The sequence below is a fragment of the Schistocerca serialis genome, chromosome 10 (assembly GCF_023864345.2).
Source record: "Schistocerca serialis cubense isolate TAMUIC-IGC-003099 chromosome 10, iqSchSeri2.2, whole genome shotgun sequence".
Classification (NCBI taxonomy): domain Eukaryota; kingdom Metazoa; phylum Arthropoda; class Insecta; order Orthoptera; family Acrididae; genus Schistocerca; species Schistocerca serialis.
In genome coordinates, this window is record NC_064647.1 from 146,730,018 (window position 1) to 146,746,011 (window position 15,994).

The 15,994-nt window shown below is 39.2% G+C and overlaps 1 protein-coding gene across 1 annotated transcript; it reads left to right on the forward strand.

Moving 5' to 3' along the window:
- Positions 1–508: 508 nt before the first annotated feature.
- LOC126425150 (40S ribosomal protein S19) lies at positions 509–11,429 on the forward strand. Its single transcript, XM_050088101.1, has 4 exons — positions 509–594; positions 882–952; positions 1,891–2,060; positions 11,182–11,429. Exons 2-4 carry the CDS (start codon positions 882–884, stop codon positions 11,376–11,378), a joined length of 438 nt encoding a protein of 145 aa, XP_049944058.1. The 5' UTR covers positions 509–594; the 3' UTR covers positions 11,379–11,429.
- The last annotated feature ends 4,565 nt before the right edge of the window (positions 11,430–15,994 follow it).

A 15,994-nucleotide genomic window follows, 5' to 3' on the forward strand; every position in this document is an offset into this window, starting at 1 on the left:
TGCAAATTTCCGTGGATTGTAGCTTCCTCTTCCTTTTAGTTTTTCGATTAAAGGCAACGAGTTAGCTGTGCTGGAACTCATGATGTCGGCGTTCTATATTTATGTCTCGAATTTTTCTTGATGCAACAGAGACATACATAGTTTTGGTTTGCTTCAAATAAACCGTTGTTTTCCATTAGCATCCGCGAAATAGGTGGTCTGGGCCCATAATTTGTTGTGATTTGAGCTTTAAATGAAAGCGCAGATCGGGCTTGAAACTAAATAGAGTAACAAATATTTATTAGTTCACAGAAAGAAAGTAACACGATTACGCTCAAGACGAAAAATAGCGCGAAAGAGCACATATATAAAAGCATCCATAGCAACGACGTCAAAGATTGATGTTCTATAAGTTTTTAGTCGGCGGAGGGCGATGGGGAGGGAGGGTCATGTGTGAGTAATGCATGCCTATGGAATCCCGGCAGGCCATCTTCGTTTACCCCACCTATTATCTTTGGTGGATGTAGCTGAACTGTGAACTAATAAAATCTGTGGTCAGTTCCTTCTTCCGTTTGATTGCCCTGTTGTGAGTTGGTTGTAAAGTGAAATACAAAGGTAATGTTGTAATACCAAGAAAATTTATAAATAAACTTAATTATGTTATAGTTATTTCCACATTAGCGTTTATAATTTATTTGCTTGTAACGAATGCTGCCGTTATTCGGTGTTACTTGTTGGTTAGCAGAACACGTGAGTCTCTACAAGGCTGGTCATATTGTTGAATGTTGACTTGTTTAATGTGAGAGAAAATTTTGCTGTGCTGCGTGGCCAGCGACTGGCGCGTTGTGCGCTGCTCTTTTCATGCCCATTTAATTCCAGTTTTTAAATTGCTTCATTTGCAGATGCCATCCGTGACGCTCAAGGATGTCGACCAACAGAAGTTCGTCAAAGCGTTTTCGGCGTTCTTAAAAAAGTGAGTTTGCGTGTTATGGAAATCACTTGAATAGACATAGATTGGTGTAGATCTTCATTATAGGAGTAGTGCTTCAAATTTATCTAAATATGTCCTGAATCATCGCCAAAGGGTAGCCTGGGGTAATTAACAGACAGCCACAACATTTCCACAGGAATAACTTTTGTTTCCTGCTAGAGCAATCTAAAATTTATACAACGCCGTGATTGAAAGCACAGCCCTTAGAGAAAAATAGGTGAAATGTGTCTCATATAGTTAATTCGTAATTTACTGTTTGATGAAAGTGGGGGCAGCAGTTAGTCGGAAATGTGTTAACATCCTTGACGAGACCAGTTTCTGCCTTGATTCAAGAGATGCAACAGAAGAATTTGATGAAAATTCAAATAAGGCTTGGAAAGTGTTTATTCCTTGCCACTGAAAGACCAAGTGCGAGATGCTTCAAAATCCTTTATGACTTAGATTATTCCTTTTATGTTGTTAGTTGGAGTTTAGTAGCATTAAGTTGTAGTTTGGAAATACTATTTCTGTTTAAAGGTTTGTCTTGAGTTCATGCTCATATAACACCTGAATATAGTGTTTTGGCAGTAGCTCATGCATTGTCTTAGAATTACTCCAGTTGCTATTATTGTTTTAAAAACTCTGGAAGCAACTGTCTAAAAATTCCCTGTAATTAGCTGAGATTTGTACTATTTTATGAGGTAATTTCCAGTCAATGCTACATGAGATAATGTGACTTTTCTCAGAACAATAGCAAAAGTTAGTTTTTTGTGTTATGAAATTACTTCAAGCACTATCCTAATTATTTGTTGAATCATAGTCATATACTGTCAGGACCCTGTTTAACAGTAATTTTTGTTTACAATAGATATTGTAGGTCTGAATTTTGTTTGTCATACTATTTAGTTGTATATTTATTTTTGAAACTGTTTTGCTTTCAGGACTGGAAAGATGAAGGTTCCAGAATGGGTAGATTTGGTGAAAAGTGCAAGGTTTAAGGAACTTGCACCATATGACGATGATTGGTACTATACACGTTGTGCTGCTCTCGCTAGGCACATCTATTTCAGGTCGCCAGTTGGAGTCGGTGCAGTAACAAAAATATTTGGAGGTACTGGCACTTCTACAAAGTAGACTAACATATTTTAGTATTCATATTATTTGCATCTGTCAGTATTTTTACCATCAGTATGTGAACTTCTGGCGAGTTTTAACATCTCTAGTTATATTGGATTTTCATTGGTTCTATATGGAAAATTTTCATCAAAAGTACTGTTGCCTAGTGCACATTTTTGGTGTGCTCCTTTGTTAAATACATGTTGGCAAACTTTCAGTAAATGAATATATTATTGGCATATGTTGTTCCCCACTGCTAATTGAGCAGGCCTTAGTTAAGATTGCTGCTGCTATTGACTGTTGCCTCAAACTAATTCAGACTAAAGTACACACAAGGGCCAGGTTTTTGTGCAGATCTCTGCAATTTGGTGACATTGGTCATAGCCGGATGGGTGAGATTACATGGTAGCTGGAAAGAATCACCAAATATAATTATTTCTTTTCTTTAGAGACCAGGAAAAACTGCTAATACACTGATTTGACTTGAAGCTTTGGTTAGGTTGGAATCTGATAGTTTGGAATCCAGCAAATCTCAACACTAGTATAAGATTGCTGTAATAGTTTGCTGTAATGGTTTGATGTGTTGTGCAGCTTGAAATATGTATTCATCATTACAATAACCTGCTTGTATGGCTATCATACAGGGGAAGCTCAAGGTAGTGTAGGGAAAGACAGATTGCTACTTACTGTAAAGAAGACACATCAAGTTGCAAATAGGCACAATAAGACTTATCACATATAGCTTGTGGCCACAGCTTTTATCAGTAAAACACACAACTACCAACTCCAGCATCTTGGGCCGGAATCACCTTGTATGTTGTATTTCCTATTCTGCCTAAAATTCCGGCAATGTGGTTACATTCTAACTGTATATATAAAAATAGTTAACTTGTTTTAATTGGTTAAGCTTGCATATGAATCATTGGCAGTGTGTGTCTCCCACAAATTGTCATGCAATCTGTTACCAACAGCTGCATGCAATGGAAAAGCTGCCGTCACTGTTAAGTGCACTTTTACCTTAATTGGAGAGTTTGAAAGTTTGGTTGGGAGTTAGTGAAGCCATTGAATGTGATAGCAAAAAGCCTGGTTTTGGTGACAGATTTTAATTCAGCTGGTCGAGGTTATAAAATTATTTATATTAAGGAGCTGTGAAGAATATGCAGTGCAGCCTCCCTTCCCCTCCTTTGCATTTTGTATCACAAGATATTCACCAAAATACAATTTGGGAGATATATGTATTGTGTAATGGAACACTCTTAATTTACCTTGTAGTTTTAGTAATGTGTAATGTAAAAGTGGGTTAAATATGGACTGAGCATAAACCTTAGATTTTGCTATAGATCAATCTGTTAAATAAAATGAGGTATGGTGTGAAAATGGGCCCACTTTGGAATCTTAGTTCTGGTGACTGATTTGTAATGTAGCCTGTATAGGATGGATTTAGAGGTGATAATGTGTCTGAGAGTTAGTGAAGCAGAGACATTTGAATGCCAAATAAAGGTTCTCATAACAGATTGACCGATAATGTAGGCTAATGTTCATTTGTGCCACATTTAAATGCGCTTTGTCATATTTGACACTTCTTGTCAGAAAACATAAAACTGCAGATTAATTCAGAACACATACTGTGTAATGAGGTCACTGGTAGTTGATGCCTATTGTGTACATATATAATAAATAAACTACCAAAAACGCTAGAGGGTCCACTATGTAACTTCCACCAACTTTGTGTCAATTTCTCATTCACTACTCCAAATAATGCAACAGAGTCCACTGTGTAACTTTAACCAGCTTATATATGATACTCTCATTTGCTGGCTCCATCTTCAATTTTTCAGCCTAATGTAAACCATGGTCTTTGCTACAGATGTCTTGCACCACAATCCAGATTTCAAGGAGGGACACTTGTCACACTCTAATTGGGTAAAATACTGGAACAAATATATTCATTCCTTGGAACTCAGCACATACAAAGTATCAGAATTGCAGCAGTAGCAAATATATGGGAGATACGGAAGCATCCGATCCCACCCGTCTGCTTTGACCCATGACGTCGCAAATATGGCGGAAACGACCATAAATGACAATTCCAATATGGCACATATAAAGTCGTTACATACATATTATAAAGACGAAAATACATCCAAAAACACACACACACATTTCACAAAAAGCCTAATGACTCTAACGGGACAAGCTCGGGAAATTGGGGGTTTTTGGGTGAAAAACTAAATATAAACAAATTTAGGCACCCACCCCCATACAAAACCACGCAAAACGGCGAAAAAAAATTGACATCACAAAACTCACCAAATACCACAAAACACAGTATTATCTGGAATCTGACACTTCCCTTGACCTATATAGCTCAACAGCAGCTCTCGATCCCATCTCCCAATACAAATACCAACATACACCACCAAACATTACGAACGGACACTTCCCTCCAACTATATAGCTCAACAGCAGCTCCCAATCCCATAAGCTAGGATCGGCCACTTCCCTTAACCTATGTAACTAAAAAAAAAATCTCCCAGTACCAATATCAACCTTCACAGCCACAAATTTCAATGAAACACTTCCCTAGACCCCAACACACACACCGAAAACAAAAAAAAAATGAAAACTTACCACAAGAAAGTTCCAGCCCCACAAACTAGATTGGCCAACACACACACACACACACACACACACACACACACACACACACACACACTAACCAACGAAAAAATACTAAACCAAAATAAAAACCCAACCCACCCACACCTCAACCCCCTCCCCCTCAACCAACCCAACCTCCCCCCTGACCCCAAAATAAAAAAACCCACAAACTAAAACCAAATGCAACATAAAACAATCTCAATCACACACTACAACTCAACAGAAACTTCAACAAAATAGATCCTCCACAACTAAAACAAAAAACAAACACACTCCCCCCCCCCCTCCCCACCTTAACAAATACTCTACAACAAAATAAACCACCCACCCCACCCTGAGCCGCAGCCACCCACCCACCTACCCAGACCACCCTAACTAACCACTTTCGGCCTATACGTTTTACCCACAGCCCTTAAGAAAACCCGAACAACACAATAGCCCTCTGGGACACTCTACCGCCAACAGTACTCATCTAAATGAGACTGAAGGTTAGAAGAGCGCCTCTTCCCCTCCCAAGAACTGACTTAACGGCCACCCACATCCCCTCTATTGTATTAGTACAAGACCCTGTCTCATAATTCTTAAACTCTAAACTATGGTTCACTACTAAACGATTAAATCCCCTCTCACGCAACCCCCTATACGAAGAAAAAGCATCAGAAACTATTGTGTATCCCGGCTCTATATATTCCTCAATTAACCCCACTAATTCGGCCTTGGACCTCCCTTCCACAAACCAAAAAACACATTCGGAACCCCCCTCCCCCGGAACAACAGCCCCCCCACACTCAAAGACCAGCCACAGACTTCCCTCTCCGATACTTCCTTTTCCCAAAATGTGACCCGTCCACCTCCACAACCACCCCATGCCCCCCCCCCCCCCCCCCCAACTTACGTACTTAATCAATTCTGAACACACTTCACGACAAAACGAATACCAATCCAGAACGCTCCTCTCACTCACCAGTCTCATGCGCACAAAAACTCTGTGGGGGTCTATAACAAAAATAATAAGTAACAAGTACAATCTCGCGCATGCCCAACCTAGACTTCTCGAACCAGGTACCGCGCCGTATGGAACGCCATATGTCGTCTTTCTGACAGCGCCACATATAACTGTTCCTGGTCTGAGAGGCCGGAACTTAACCAACTTCATTGCTTCACGGCACACACCGCAGTTCACCACCTCGGCAAATAGGCCAAAAAGCTAAAGGAACTTAATCAGCTCTAAAGCTGTGTCGCCCATCATAGCCCTCAAACGAGAACTATTTATCTTTCATATCCATTCCTGAACAAAAAACCACAACCGATTAAAGCTAATAACAATACCACCTGACGTACAGCAATCATCACATTAACCTTCACACAAAACCGTTAACTCACTGAAACGAATTCCGCTTCAAAAATACGCAAACAGCACTCAACAATGAGCAACAGCAAACTGAGCCCAATACACCAAACAAATGAAAACCTTGAACATACCACTAGAGGGCACAACAAACCACAACACGACATCTACAAACACGCCACACTCACAAACCAAACTCCGCACCGTCATGATGTCTCACACCACAACACCCTTACGTCACGGGTCAAAGCTGACGCTTGAGATCGGCCGCTTCTGTCGACCCAAGATATGAATAGCACAAAAATTTCACTCGTACCACAGCCTTCATTGAAAGAAGTAGTATGAGTAGCATTCTCTTTGGTGATTTATGTTTTTGCTGCTGTAGATATTGATTCAGCGTATGTAGTTCATTTACAGTGTGACCGATATCTAGTTACATACTTGTGTACCTGGTTATTAGTGCAAAATTGCAATTGTGACTAGCAAAATTGACAACAATTGGCGGAAACGATAGTTGAAATGTAGACCTGTTCCTCATACTAAAATTTGCTTGTTTAGCATGATCTCCATTTCATTTTCTCATTTATTAATCTCTTATGCCAAATATGGTAATGGAGAATCCTGGCAGGAAGCAAATAATTAGGAATAAATGTAACAACTCACTCAATAGTACAAGTGTTGATTTTTAGCGCTCTCTCTCTCTCTCTCTCTCTCTCTCTCTCTCTCGCACACACACGCAGCTACATTGTACTGACAATGTTGGAACTGAATGCCTCTACTATTTGATGAGTTTTTACCTGTTACTGCTAGATTTACATTACACCAGTGCTTTCGATTACTATATGTAAACTTACAAGAAAAATTAGCTATCAGTGCATCATCTGTCTCTGTCCTATAATAGGGAATGCTCACAGCCAGAAGGATCAGTATGGCGCAATAGTATGGAGCAAGCAGGTAAACATGGCACTGAGAAAATTTGGAAGGAGTCAGATTGTGACCTTCCGAGTGACAGGATTTCGTCTAGGAGAGTTGGCACACAATTTGGACGTGCTGCATGAGTTGTGCAGTGATGCTGACATTAGTGGTTACATGAACATTCTCACACCTGTAGATGAGATCCTGCACATCCACGCAGCAGAGAAGGCTGCCAGGATTGTCATATTGTAAGGGCAGCAGTGGCAGATCATACAGCTACCACTGAACAGATAAGAGGGCTTGTGAGCCCAGATGTGTCAAAACAAACTATTGTGAACTGGTTGTTAGCAGTGGGACTATGGGCATGGACACATCTAGCCCATCTTCCTTTTATGCCACAGCATTGAACGTGCACGACTAGACTGGTGCTGTCAGAGGGGCACTTCAAAGGTGGAATGGCATGCCGTCTTCAGCGATGAATGCTTATTATGCCTGCTCGCAAGTGATCGTCATTTGTGCATAAGACGGAGACATGGTGAGACTGCATTCGTCCAAGACATACTAGTCCAGCCCAGGCCCTATAGCTGGGGGTGCGATAAGCTACAATTCTCATTCAGCTTTGATGTTTCTGGAGGGACTGCTAACCAGCACTAGGTATGTGCAGAATGTTGTTAGACCTGTTCTGCCATTTTTGCAAAAGGAGGGTGCTATGTTGTTCCAACATGATAATGCTCAGCCACACACTGCTGGTGAATCTTAAAAAGTGATGTGCAAGACTTGCAGCAACTTCCCATGCAACATGATCCCCATATTTGTTTCCAGTCGAGCGCATGTGGGTATATGATGGGACGAGAAGTGATTCGTATGAACCATCAGCCGACAACACTTACAGAACTACGTGGACAGATGTAACAGGTTTGCCATGATGTATCTCAGAGCAATAGTCGCCATCTTTACGATCAATTAAATGCCAGTCAGCTCCTGCATTGCCGCCTATGTATGCTACGCCACATACCAATATGGTTATTTTAGGCTGGGTCGGTGCCTGGTGGAATTGGAAACCCTTAAAAGGCTGTACTAATTTTATTATTTGTTTACTTATAATTGTTTTGCATTTTGATAGTGTAATATGGGCCTTAGTGAAAACAGAAATAAATAATAAACATAAGCCAGTTCCCATAATCAGTCTACCTTATGAGTAGAAACTGGTAACTGAAGTGGCTTGGTGAATGAAAAATTGGATTATTAGCATTTGAAGTGTTGCATTCCTATTATGCAGTCTAGCTGTGTTTTATGGTTTCATTGAATTTCGGAATGAATAGCTGGGTTGTTTCCTTCTGTGTCACCCTATGCTCATCTCCACTAGCCTGACATCAGGGAGACATCAGAGTATTTTCCTCTGGAAACTTATGAACACACTAATTAGGCACCAAAATTTTAGTAGTGGTAAAAGTTTTGGCTGTAGTATAGAGACATTATAGTGGTGTTAGTGGTGGTAGTAGTACAGGTTTCTCCTCTAGTGCAAATAATGTGTTGCAAGAACACAGTAGAGTGAGATTGAAATGGGGCATGAAAATCAAAGCAACCTGCTGTCATAAAAAATGACAGAAGAATTTTGCAGTGTGTGTCAAATGGCTGCTTCAGTTGGTAGTGCTGATGATAAAATCAGGGTGGATAAATTATGAATGTTCTGAGATTTGAGAGAAATGTTACTCTTAAACTGCTTAACCAGATTGAAGTTGAAATGTAATTGTAGACAGCGTGCAACAATAATAATATTTTGTAAAGGCATCTTTATTTCAAATTGAATTATAAATTTTATCATTTCAATTAATTAATTATTTTTATCCAAATACAGTAAAATATAAACCTTCCTCTGTTGTGCAGAAAATATCAGATATTGTACTTTCCAATAATAAATATCTCGAAATTCATTTAATGTTTATGGATTTTGTGATAAAATTGTAGTTAGACTTGCCCATAGACTCTTCAGGCTAACCGTGAGTAGTATTTAATTCCTAAGCAGAGGTTATGATCATTTAGTTTCAGGATGCGCATATCATAGCCCAAGTAGATCCCAATTTTATCAGAGTTTTTCTCATACTCCTGTAATGTGAGATGATTGATCAGATTTGGAAGTAGTGAGGAAATGCCTTGTAAGCCTTACAATCCAGGAAACTATAGAAAGAGCTTGTATAGGACACTCATATTTTTGATTTGGCATGTTATGTGTTCTTGCTTGAGGTGGAAAAGGGACTGATTTATGTCCTGTTACAAAGAATAGAACTAGGTACAGCGGGTCAGGTCAGGCAGAGATGTTCACTGTGGGTGTTCTTGGCAAAGATATAAGACAAAATGTTCCCAGTTTGTGCATTGTTGGCCACATATTTGGTTCTTTGGAAGTTAAATATTTTACATTTCATTGTCACTTAATCCTTTCCTGCAATCCCTATCCTGTGCTTGGAGTTACACAACTTTCCTTTTGTAAACTAACTTGTTGAAGTTAATGACAATGATGAAGTCTTCTGCCCTCTACATTTGAGCAGCCTTCTTTCAATAAAGTATGAGACTCATTAGGAAAATGAAGAATGTTTTTGTTTTGGCACATGACCTCATCTACTCTCACTGTTGACGTCTTACGTACCTACCTACCTTTTTACACCTTCGCTTCAGTAGGGCAGCAGCTATGACCTGATGCAGCCGCTTATTGCTCAGCTGTGCTACTTCAAATGTGTGCAAAATTGACAATCCCACTGAGTGCTGAGGTGCGCAGTGTTATCTGCTTTTTAAATGCGCATAAAGTCTGGCTTGTCGAAATTTATAGACAGATAACTGAGATTGTAGTGGATAAGTGATGGTGGACTGAAGAGTGTTCAGACAAACATCGCTCAGGCGGGGCTTCAGTGCTGCCTGGCAGACTCAAAGCAACGATTGAAACAAAAATCCAAGCAAATGAGCGCTTCACAGTTAGTGGACTGCAATAATTCTTTCCAGGCATTTAAAGAATTGCTTTGTGTGAGATTTAGAGCAAATCTGGGCTATAAAAAAGTGTGTGCCAGGTGGATTCCTCTAATTTTGTCAGGCAAATGCAAAACTAAGCTAATAGCAGCTGGAGGGACATTCCTCAGTCGCTATGAAAAGGATGGTGATGAATCACATTGTCACTGGTAAGGAGACTTGGATATCACATTTCACATCTGAAATAAATCCCGCACCTGGCCATCTTGATATAGGTTTCCTGCGATTTCTTTAAATCACTTCAGGAAAATTCCTGGTTCAGCCCCTTTCCTAAAACCAACCAGAAATAAAGCTCCAGTCAATGGAATGGCATTATTCGCAATCCTTAACAAAACCATAAAAGCAAAACAAATTTTGAGCACCAATAAGATTATGGTTACAGTGTTTTGATATTGTAAGGGAGTTCTGCTCATTGACAACATGCCTAGAAGTGAGAGTGTAAGTGCAGTAGTCTGTCAGTTGCTTCAGCGACTTGATTTTGCGTCTCCACTTGCAGCGGGAGTTACGCAGGTTTTTCTTCGGTGGGAAATGTTTCATCAGCCACCATAAAGTCTGGACCTAGCCTCAAGTGGATCACTTATTCCCCAAATTGAAAGATTTAGTGGACAATGCTGTGGAAGTTATGATAAACTTAAAGAAGCTGTTAATTTGTGGTTCAACGGCTTGGCAGCAACTGAGTATGCCGAAGGCATAGAAAAGCTGCTAAAATGGTATAAGTGCCCAAATTTGATCGGATGCCGGATAGAGTATTATAAAAGTGTATCCTGTTCATAGGTTCTAGAATACAACATGCAAATGACCATGTGATTTTATGATAAATAAGTTGCCAGTACATATTGCATACTGAAAACTTAACTTTAAGGTACTGATTTATACGATCTTGATTTACATAGAGTTGTGTTGCACTATGTATGCATTTTAGTGATGAAATTTTGTGTCATTTGCATAATTTAACACTTTATAATTGAACTGTTGTATGTCTTTAATGAACACACTGATAACAAAATAAAAATAATTCATTTTAAGTATTGTATGGTGTTTGTGATTCATAGCTTCCTAATTTTGTGAACTATAAGGAACAAGTTGGCTTTTTTGAGAGTTACTCTTAGTTAAGCTACTGCTGATCTAAGAGAAGGGGTCTAAGCATAGACTTTAACTAAGCATTTGCTCCTAGGTCGCCAGAGAAACGGAGTCTGCCCATCACATTTTTGCCGGGGGGCCGGTAGTGTTGCAAGAAAAGCATTGCAATCCTTAGAGCAACTGAAGCTGATTGAGCGAACTGGTGATGGTGGACGTCGACTAACTGAGCAGGGCAGGCGGGATCTTGATCGCATTGCTGCTCAGGTTCGCCAGAAAAAAACACTGGAATAAACGATACTTTTGTATGTTGTATCTAAAAATAAAATCTATATTGTAAAGACATCCAACTGTTTTTTCTTTATTCGAGCTATGTTGTTACCTAGTTCCTGTACTTAGTTGTGATTTTAGATGATTATTTTTAGTGTTTTAAAGTTAAGTGCATTCAGTAAAATGTTTTTTTAGTATGACGTGTTTTGGCAGCATGCTTCCATCATCAGATGGATTTGTAATTAAAATGAAGTGAAGTTAGTTTCCTTTTTTGTTTATGCCAGTGAGGTTTTGTTTTTAAGAAGATGCATTTTTGATGGTAAATTCGTTGTCTAGCACACAGAGCACAGTACAAAGTAAATCAGACCTTAACACTTACACTGTTTTTTGTTTACCGTAATTCAAAGACTTGGATTGATGTAAACAAATTTTGGTGGTGGCCATGCTTACTGGTAGGCAGTTGGTTGGTTGTCGTGTTGACATGAAAACTGTGCAGTGATTGCAACATAGGTGGTATGTGACATTGCTGCTTTCGTAGACAGCCCTGTCTCTGATGGGGTAGGATAAGCCTGTAACAGGTCTGGATTAGGAAGTGCTGGTTATATATATTGGGCAGGTCTTGCACCTGGGTCTTCCACAGGGATATGAGCCGTGTTGTAAGGGAGTGGGAGTGGCATATGGATGGACAAAGAGGTTCAGGAGGGGGGGGGGGGGGGTGCTAAAGTATACCACTTTAGGATGGGTGGGAATGATCTTCAACGGGATGTCCCTCATTTCTGAACATGGTGATATATAATCAAAGATCTGGCCAAGCATATGGTTCATTTGTTCCACTCCAGTATGATATTGGATGATGAGGGTGATAGACCTGTCCAACTACTTAACAACTTCTACTCTACTTTACATGTGCAAAATGTATTCAGACATTTACATATTTCAAATTTGGAGCTTGTTTAATAAGGGCATGTGCAACCAATTGTGAATACCATCGTATTTATTTTATGTGGGAAGTGCACCAAAATAATTATAAATGAAACATTGTGGTTCTGTATTTTAAGTATGGTGTGGTTTTATATTTTGTTTTTAATGGGTCATGTGGTGTTTGGAACAGTGACACGGTATGTCAAACCTGACAGCCAAAGACCTAGGGACCCAGCAGTAAATTGATCAGCATACATAGCCTACAGAGGGCAGTACTCTTAAGATGCTCAGATATTTGGCTTTTTTGTGATGACTGGGAATGTGGAAAATTAATATCTCTAGCTTAATATTCCCTTCCTTTTGATATCCTAAGCTTCAGTTATTTACTTTTGTGTTTTGGTACTAACATTTCTAGTTGGACACTTTAGAGTGTGTGTGTGTGTGTGTGTGTGTGTGTGTGTGTGTGTGTGTGTGTGTGTAACATTGTATCATTCATATTGTTAATAATGAGGATGGCAGAGGGTGAAACCTGGTGCTAGGTGATAACGTACTCTTAATAGTGAGAAGTGATCCCCTGACATATCATGCTGTCCAATGTCTCGTGCCCTGCTCGTCAAATGCTTCAGAGGTTTATAATTTAATCCAGGGCATAGAGCAGACTGGCAGTCTGGAATTTTAACTACCACAATGCCTCTCATTAGCTGTAGTTTGTTTTTATGCTTTCCTGTTACCTTTACTTTGAGATGTATATTGAACAAAGCACTGTTTTTTTTTTTCTGCAATGGAAGTGAGGAAACATTGTGCATCATTTGTCACACGGCCAGAAGAGGAACACAAGGATTACTGCATGTATACCGAATTATTACTTTATGAAGCAGGAGTATTGTGTGCAGGAATTCTTCAAGACAAAAACTAACTCATGCAATGCCACTAGAGCTAATGGACAAGGAAATAAATGAAACCAGACACGGACGCCAACTCCATTGGGCCTGAGGGGCCCGAGCTCCTTCAAAAATTCATTTGGGTAGCCCCCCCACCCTCGCTCAGCAATTTAAGAAAATTATTGGTTATATTATGCTTTGTAATATCACAAAATTTTGTTGGAATTTTTTTATTTTCTTTGTTTGACGATAGTTACTTTTCAAAATACATTCAACACTGAGTTAAAACAAATAATTATCATGTGAATCATGATAGTCTTACGGTGCTGCGGGCACACTTAGAATTTATCCCGGTGCACGAACCTTCGGGTAAAGTCTGGCAGCCACAGTGACTCTAAAAGGACTGGAGCAGAAGCACCTGGAACCCTCCACCTTGCATCGCCTTGACGCTTAGAGACATTACGACACCTTGGCTATATAAAGCCCACCCTGCTGTTGCAATCGTTCAGTGTGGATAGTTTCATTCAGTGTTTAGTGTTCTGACTTGAGTGTTTAGTGGACTATTTTATATGACTGTATTTTATTCGTTTACATTAGTCTCTTAGTATATTCTTTAATCATCAACGAAGACTTCATTGGCTGAAATGAGACCCCCAGCACTGAATCACAAATTCTGTTTAGTATTTTAAAAGATGTTTTTGTTTGTCCTGATTTGTCAATGGACAACTTAAGAGACAGTGCTATGATGGTGCTTCGAATGTGAGAGGTAAGTTCAAAGGACTAAAAATGTAAAGTTTTGAATATACAACCAAAAGCATGTTATGTGCACTGCACTGCTCACAGTTTAAACTTGGCAGTTATATACAGTCTCTGCCATCTTGTGTCAAAGGGAATCTAACAAAAGGATGGGACTTTTCAGAAGCATACGCTGTGAGAGCGCCAACGACCAAGCTGGTCTACGACCCCTTTGCCTGACTTGATGGACTATGCGAGCTTCTAGTATCTTGAGCATATTGAAAAACTTTGGAGAACTTCTCGATGTTTTGAAACATTTTCTGCAGAGGACAAAACAGAGGCAGATTACAAATGTGCAGGCTACCTTGAGTCAATGTTAAAATTCAAGACTCTTATCTTTTTACATCTTTATTGCCATGCAATGAACCCAGTAGATGTCAATGAAAAAATTCAATGCCCTCATCTAATTGTTGATGATCTAGAAAAAATACATGAGGGCTTGATGTGTATATTGAATGGAAGGTGTGATAGTTTCCAACAATTTTGCGAATTGTGTTTAAAAGAAAAACCTTTGCAAGTCGATGATCTTTCACTTCCTCGGAATCAAAGTATACCAAAGAAGTATGAAAACAACGAAGCCAGCTCACCGCACACTTTCAGTACCCCAAAGGAATTCTACAAAACTATTTACTTTGAAGTTTGTGAAACGATACAATCTTGCATTACTGAGTGGTTTGCTTCAACTGGACTCGCAGGTCATTGCAGTTGAACAAAGAGTGCTTGCTTTTAGTAAACAGAGGTGAAACAAATTTGGAAAAATCAACTGAGTTTTAAAAAAAAAAGACTTTGACACTGAGACTGCGCTTACACTTGAATATGTTAGCTGATATCATTAATAAAAAAACATGCATGATGTAAGTAGTACATTACACAAGAGCCTGCAGTTGGAGAAACGTTATGTGAAGTAGTGAAGTGCGTTAAGCTTCTCCAGGTAGTCCAATCACAACAGCAGCAGCAGAACGGTCATTTAGCGCCCTGAAATGTCTGAAGTCGTATCTCTGATCAACAATGGGAAAGAAGCGATTAAACAGCTTGGCTATTCTTCATGCCCACAGAGATGTTTTGGATTAATTGGATATTCGACCAGTCATCAACTACTTCATATTCACTAATCCAGTTAGACGTTCGACATTAGCACCTTTCTAAAGACACTCTAGCCCTAAAATGGCATTTAGAGCAATATTAAAAATCTTTATAAAATAGAGAATTAAATACACACAGTGTTAAATTTTCAGTTTCGAAGTGTTAATACTAATTTAGTACTTTATTACTGTTTTTATTTACAAAGACTTAAATATTTTTATGGTGTAATACCCAATTAAAACCAGCTATTTACATACTTTTTGTCTGAAAGTAGTAGGCATACTGTATTAACTTCATCAACTGTATTATAGCATTAACTTTGAGATATAGTTTTTATTTAATGGACCCTGAGCCTTAATAAGAAGTAAGTATAAATTAGCTATGTCACTTATTAATCAAAGTGCTATTACTGTGCGACAGCAGTATTTTATGTTTTATTCTTTTAATGATAGTTAAGGATTTATTTAAATATAATTTCAGTCTTTTCAGGGCTATATATTCACTGCTCTGCAATAGTCTATAAGCATGATTGTTACGGTAAATTAAATTAGCTTTTTATGAAAATAGGGTGTGTGTTTATTTTGTTTCTTTTTTCAAAGCCAAAAAAGTCAGGCTTGTAGAGTTTCCCAGAGTGTGAAGTTATCAAGAGTCCAGTTTTTGGGGTTCTAATATTGATCAGTCCGCCCTAATAGCTGAGTGGTCAGCGTGGTGGTCTGTCATGCGAAGGGGCCCGGCTGATTCGGAGATTTTCTCCACTCGGGGACTGGGTATTGTGTTGTCCTCATTATCATTTAATCATTAGTGGAAGGCAACGGAAAACCACCACTTGAATCACTTCCCTAGACGCTCATGCGGTGGACCTTTCTGACAAGGCTTCCCCCATGGCAAGACCTGCTGTTAGGCAGAACACAAAGTTTAATGTTGATCATATGGCTCTAAAATGCTTAAAAAACTTTAAAA